The 7,103-nt window shown below is 35.9% G+C and overlaps 1 protein-coding gene across 1 annotated transcript; it reads left to right on the forward strand.

Moving 5' to 3' along the window:
* The first annotated feature begins 3,103 nt into the window (after window positions 1-3,103).
* On the forward strand, window positions 3,104-4,355 carry LOC132546898 (riboflavin-binding protein-like). Its single transcript, XM_060210625.1, has one exon. The coding sequence runs from the start codon at window positions 3,141-3,143 to the stop codon at window positions 3,708-3,710; it is 570 nt and encodes a 189-aa protein (XP_060066608.1). The 5' UTR covers window positions 3,104-3,140; the 3' UTR covers window positions 3,711-4,355.
* The last annotated feature ends 2,748 nt before the right edge of the window (window positions 4,356-7,103 follow it).

A 7,103-nucleotide genomic window follows, 5' to 3' on the forward strand; every position in this document is an offset into this window, starting at 1 on the left:
ATAATCATGACCATGTTTATTACCCTGGACAGGCCTATCTGACACAGGTGGAAATGAGAGAAAGTATGTGTTCCTTGTAAAATTGGAAACCAAATAAATTTCCCTTACACAACACGTCTCTCTGTGATTGAAGGAAGGGGTGTTGTATAGTACATGTATATGTTCCTTGTAAAATTGGAAACCATGAATCAGTTTCCCTCACACAACACGTCTCTCTGTGATTGAAGGGAAGGGGTGTTGTAAGTTTTTTTGCTTTCCTTTGAAAGAAAACATTCGCCAAACGTCCTGTTTAGTCGTAATTTTAATCCATAAATATGAATGATGAAGAAAACATTGTAGAGATAAAGATCTCATTGTTTACCATTGTTTGATATCATAATTATAGTGCTCTAAAGATCGGATTATGTAAACTTCAAACTTGTACGAGATTCCCCCTACATAATTAACTGGAAGGATATGATGGGGTTTTCTTCATTTTTCCAGTCGATTAAACTAGAAATTGTTGTTGATGTTGCTGTCATGGTTACTAAAAAGTAAAAGCCATGAATTTCGATTATATTATCTTAGCTATTGCTTTTTTTAAATATGGAAAACACTATGGATTGATTTAGATAGCACTATGAGTTTAAATCCAGCTTCTTAAACTATGACATTTAAATCAATTTCCATACATGGCCGATGATACATTCGCATTAAAATAGTATTAGCCATCAAATATCGGCATCATTTTTACTATTATGAAGTTAAATATTTTCCAAATTGTACGGTCTACAATCTTGTTCACATGCAGTTTCGTCTGAACGGTAAAAAAGACAGGACAAAGCCCACGAATCTGAACAAGAAATATTTCTATTTTGTGACACCACCACCACCACCACCACCACCACCCACCCCCACAACCACACAAATTAGTATACTAGTATCTCTGCTTTAAATGATAAGCACAGAAAATGCGATATCCTTTGATATGGGCCTCAAATAGCCCACAACATACCAGCAAGGCCAGCATCGAAGGCCAATGAAATTCAAAGTTTATAAGCAGAAACTCTCAATGTATTTATGCTTAGTTAGTATTCATATCGATTAATATGGTGTATTTCCTTGTTATTATTTGTTCCCTGGAATTTTATTGATATAATGCGATATCGATATTTTCTATGTCACATGACAGCCACGTGATCCAAATGTACACTATATGTTAACACTACTTGTATACCAATGATATTAATTATTATTAGTTGGTATAAACGTATTATATTCTACTGATAGGCTCAGTATATATTACCAACGAATTTAGGTAAAAGATTTAAAGTTTATTCACGGAATAAAACGAACTGTGTCAACCAGTCAAATTTCAAATCAGTTTCTTTGTGGTCGATCTTGCAGTTCGAGATCTGACAGCTGACGGTGTTCTTCTCAATGAGATTTGTCGTATAGCGAAGAAGGATTATGTGATTATGTCTCGTCTACCTTACCTAGGACGAATGCCTTTCGTCTGTATCTAAAATAAGGAAGAATAAGACTGAAAGACTGAAGCAGAGACTCTGTTGTTTTTTTCTGCTGGTTACATTTGTACTAAAAAGGCAAAAAGAACAAATATATTTCCAACACTTACTCTAGGCCCATATCACGTGATGTCGCGCATTTTTCTAGGACCGTACGTTTGACCTGAGAGCATCGCTTAAAACTGTAAACAACAGACAGGGGTGTGACACATAGCCATATTCTACAATTGTTCAAAACTAAAGCGACAAGAGAAGGACGAAATCAACAGGACTTGTATTCAATAACGGTTTAGTTGTTTGTGGATAATCTATATTTTTAAGACATAAGTATATTGTATACTCGTATAATTTCTTGGGCAAACAAAATAATGATTTCGCGGCTCAATCTGGACACGTCAACGTTACACATAATACATGCTTAAAGCCCCAATATACGTAAAAATCACTATAAAAAACAAACTTTATCTTATTTTCCCCGTAATATATGTAACAAAACAAATACTTTCCTTTAATTAAGGAAAATAAAACTGACTGTTTTCAATTTAAATAAAAATTGAAAAAATCGGAAAATAAACAATGTGGGACCCACAATAATTCATACATTACCGCTCGTAGCGATGACATTGCGCATGCGCATATTCCGCGTGTGTAAACATGGCAGACACAGTAAAGACGTTCACCAGTCGCTTCCTTTTTTTCAATCATACATCAGGCCAGTTCTGAATTCTTACGTTATAATTGTGCGTCATATCGTTTCTAAACTAATTATTCCTTCTAATAATTTCCCAAAAACTGAAGGTTTATCACAGTAATACCTCAAGTCTACGACAAGACTTTGCAAACAATGTTTGTAAACAAAAACTTACCGTAGACATATCTGCATGTGCTTCTTCTATAAGTAGAAACCTCAACTCTCGCGAGATCAGGTCATGAACTTTCCGACGTGGTTCGGCAACAATCGTAATTTCGATGGCGGCGTGTTTAAAATGAAGGTGTGTTTACAAATAGCGAGTTTCAACTAATCATATATCAATACTTTATGCACAAAGTCATGGTAACTATTTTTTGAATAACTTAATTTTAACAACATCTTAGAGAATATCTCAATAATTATGTGTGATTCTACACTAAATTTTTGATGAATGTTACGTACATACGATTTGTAGTATACAGTGAAAAATGCTGAAATGAATAGCGCTAGCCAATGTAATAAAAAATATGACGCGGTCCCAAATATATTATACAGAATGGGAAGTCTTTAAAACACAACTCCACAAACGTTTGCAAGTGAACAATTCACGTAAGTAGCCTCTTTCGTTTTACGATTATGTATAACAGTATGTACCAGCGTGTATTACAGAGTTCTAATGTTATGCTCATAAACCAATGTACTTTTTGGACGATATCTTCACTTAAAGACCGGAGATCGTGTTTAGAGCTAAACCGAGTCATTTGCATTTGGTTCGTCGTAGTTACCATAAAAGAGAGAGACCGTTTCATTTTGAACTAACTTCCGCATGATTTTACTTTTCTAGTGATTTCGAAAAATCGACTAACCACGCTGTTTGTTCTTTGAGACTGCTGTCGCTGAGAGATCGGTGTGCTGTACCCAATGGTGACCTGACGAACGGCAGGATGTTCGGATATTTAGCGACTTTCACCATTTTATTGGTTCTGACCAAATGCTCGACTGCAGAGGTGAAAGAATTCTGCTCTTTCTTCAACAACCGTGCACCAAAGCCCCAGCCAAATCTAAAGAACTGTACATGGTTTAAGGAAAACAGTTGTTGCATGCAAGAGGAGATCGCGGAGACGTTTGGACAAGTAAAGAGCCTTCCTGGGGCGTCCCAAGCCTGCCAACAGTACACAAATTACTTGATGTGCTACATATGTGCCCCCTACCAGAACATGTTTTATATGTGGGGTTACTTAGATGTGTGTGAGGAATTCTGTGACGCCTGGTACGGAGCTTGTGGGTCGGCCATTCTGAAAGGCTCTAAAGTAAACCAGCTGTATACGAATGGCAGTGACTTCTGTAAGAGTAGGTCATACAAGGTCAGTACGATAGCACAAAAACACTGTTTCTTTTTTGATAAATTGATGGACACGACGAATGGACAACGTTCAGGGCATGTTTATTGGGAGCACCCAGCCATGTTGGTATCGACTCTAATCATGTTTTGTTTGGTGCTATATCCGCTGTAGCCAGCCATTGCATCGAGTTCCATCAAGATCGATAACATCCATCGATCACCAAGCACCACGTTCATCAGGAACCACTTAATTTATACAGGAATAACAGCAAACATATCGTAAAAAATGAAGAAGAAATACATGTAATGAGTTCAGAATACTGTTTCTCGTGAACGAAATTCCTGAAATATGAATTTATCTGAAGCATGGACCTTCCATAAGCCCAGTCAATGCCCTAGACTGTGTGCTCACAACACTCATAGGACTGTGATACAATAGAATCGATACGAGGCGTGCGAGCCAAAAACCCGTCTTCTATGACATAAATGTGTGTGTGTACTTGTAGCCAAAGGGGATTGGAAGAAATTTACAACCCAATGTGTATTATAAGGTATTATATATGAACTACGGTGTTGGAAATAAGTGTCAAGTCCCTGTGCTTGTAGCTAAGTTAATTGTGATATCATTTAAAGTTTGTTTTACAACGATTCTTGATTTTTATTGTGACTTAACTAAAAATGGAAGAGAAATGTTTTTTGTAGGATAACTAATTTGTATGTAGATATCAACATTATTCATGTAGTTCACTCCATACATATCTCATTATGTTTTCACAACCAATGTAAATATAACATTAAACCATATGAAATATTTCAATATTTGCTCAGAGTTTTTTTTTATCTAAATATTGTTCATTTCATAATTCCAAATACAGTTCTTCACATGTAGCGTTTCGAAAGAGGGATGGTTAGTGATTACTTTTCAATAAAGAGAACATATATTTTCGTTAATAATAGATGTACATACATTAGCTGTCATACGCTGGATTTATGGTGATAGCATCAATAGAATCCTATACCTTGTCACGGAATATCAAAAAGGACAAGTGAACCATCCATGTGACACGATAGTACCATTAGAAGCTCCACAGACTGGGACGATGCAACTTTTTAGCTTTATCCAGTAATGAAACAGATTAACACTGTTTTATTAATTATCAAAGACTTATAGGTATGGAATTATTCAATCAATATAGATCGGGAAGAGATGAAGTACCGTATATGACCTTTTCAGGGCGCTTGCCTCAATAAGGGCGCCCGTGCCCTTTTTCAGGAAAATTTCTTTGCCGAGTGTCTAGTTGATAAAAAAAACTACACCTACATTTCTACTCAGAATATATAAATAGGCCTATGCTGAGGATTACTATGACTGAACTGTGAACATTAAAAGCAGGTCTGATTTCAATGTCTAGGGCTAGTCCATATTACTGTCTGAGCCGCTAGTACTACTCTTGGAAAGTACAATATTCGCATTGTGCACACCTGCACTTGTATTATCGAGAAACAGCCTTGGCAACGTCAACGTAAATTTTCAAAGTTTTTGATTGAATGGCTTTCATAAACACTTTCACGTAATAATATTATGTCTAGACTTAGTCTATAAATAACACCAAACGGTTTCGCGGGAATTCCACTATAGTCTGTTTCAAATTCCAACTTACTCTCAGTTGAACTGGAAACTGTCTGTTGCATACATATCACCTATATTCTGTTTTATAAATCTCCGAATTTTAAGTCTTATTAAGAGCGCCCTCGCCTACAATTACCGCGCCCTGCGCCCTTATCAGGTCATATACGGTATTACCGTTAATTCAACATCCACTGGGACACTATAACGTTCTCTCCGATAGAACACTGGCAATCGTCAGCGAGACGAAACCTGGATGAACAACATAAGTACCACCCAGCTCTCTCACCAATCAAACAAGATGTTTGACTTTAACAGAGCAATGAGATATACAAGTCTCCTGACTCGTCATTTTACAGTCTTTGGCTCTATAAAATAAAAAAAAATCGTGACATGATGTATGAATCTGTTATGAAATCAAAATAGATGTGAGACTGTTTATCATATAACTAGGATGCTTTTGTAGACTTTCGTGAAAACAGCATTTTATCACAAATACCCGAGGTCAGGATTTTTTTAGAATAAGAATAAGTTTGCTTTTACAATGTTTTCACAGTATCCGGAGTATTTTAATGATTGGATTAATTAATGAAATCTCTCAAGATGCTATCATCGAAAGAAAAACCTCCTCCACTGAGATAAACAAACTTTGGATATCGTCAAAACATTTTAATGTGATAAAAATAGTTGTTTTTTCCGGAAACTCAAAGTTCAGGTTCCTGTTTATGTTATTTAAGAAATTACAAAATCTAAATCGGATATTATGTCTTTACTCTGTCTCTCTTTCTGGTGACGTCATCATGCATATGACGACATGAAGTTATGGCATGAAGTCACATTGCAGTCCTTAGGTAATTTGTCTTTTCTTTCTTGTCTATGTTGTCCATCATACTCTTTTACAGCGAGTCGTCTGTCTGTCGAGAAGGAAAATATTGAAATACATATATATTTATATATATACTTTTCTCTCTTATATATATATATATGTGAAAGGAAAGTCTAGTCGGTTACAGATAACCATGATGCATCATTTTGGTACAGAACAATCGAAAAAAAAATCCTATGTCAGTATTGCGGGCAATCAGTAGAAAAATGCGCGGCTTACAAATGTACAACACAAACGGCCATGGTTATTAATTCTACCATTGAAACAATTAAATGTCAACCGAAATATTACACAAGTTTATTTAACTCATTAAAACGTGCGCCAATACCAACGGCTACAACTGGCCTTTGGTATGACAGACACCGGTCACAAGTAAATTTAGGAATAGCAAATTATTGGACTGGTTTTTGAAGTCTCATTTACAAATACTTCACTAGACGTGACATGCAGCAGAAGCAGTGCTTGGTCTGTAGAGGATGGAGACCGTGCTGTTTACCATTGATTAACATGGAGTCCCCGACTGAAAATGATTGTATTAGCAATTAAAGTTTTTTTTTATCAACCAATCATTAAGTTTTGTTGCTTCTTTGATCTGTGTATCTTGTAAATAACATCGGCGATCTCGTCACCTTGGTTACGGTGTCGGGTGGCGGAAACGATGAGAGCTTCAAGGAACGCAATGGACAAAAGACTGGGGAAATATAAGGTAAGTACTTCGATATTTTGATTAACAGTTAACCCATTAAATAATGCACTAGACAAAAACACAAAACAGGTTTGCTAGATTTTAAGTTATCTTTTGAAAAAAAAAGACAGGTATTGATTTGTTCATGTTTGACACAGATGTTTTCCCGGTTTGATACGACACACTTTCATTAGTCTGCCTAGTATTTATTTATTTTTTCTGATACATTAGCATCTATTTTAACTTGAACAAACAAATGATGTAGTTTATATGCGGTAGTTGACGTATTTGTATTGTAGATTCCGTGTTGACCGAGTCTTAAATCGACAACGGATTGATTTAATTACAAAGAGAACTCTTTGTATTA

The sequence above is a fragment of the Ylistrum balloti genome, unplaced genomic scaffold (genome assembly GCF_031769215.1).
Source record: "Ylistrum balloti isolate Yb309-2 unplaced genomic scaffold, AGI_CSIRO_Ybal_v1 Utg369920, whole genome shotgun sequence".
NCBI classification, from domain to species: Eukaryota; Metazoa; Mollusca; class Bivalvia; order Pectinida; family Pectinidae; genus Ylistrum; species Ylistrum balloti.

Bases quoted from the DNA above. Each gene is read 5' to 3' on its own strand.
- LOC132546898 (XM_060210625.1), top strand. From the start codon at position 3,141: ATGTTCGGATATTTAGCGACTTTCACCATTTTATTGGTTCTGACCAAA.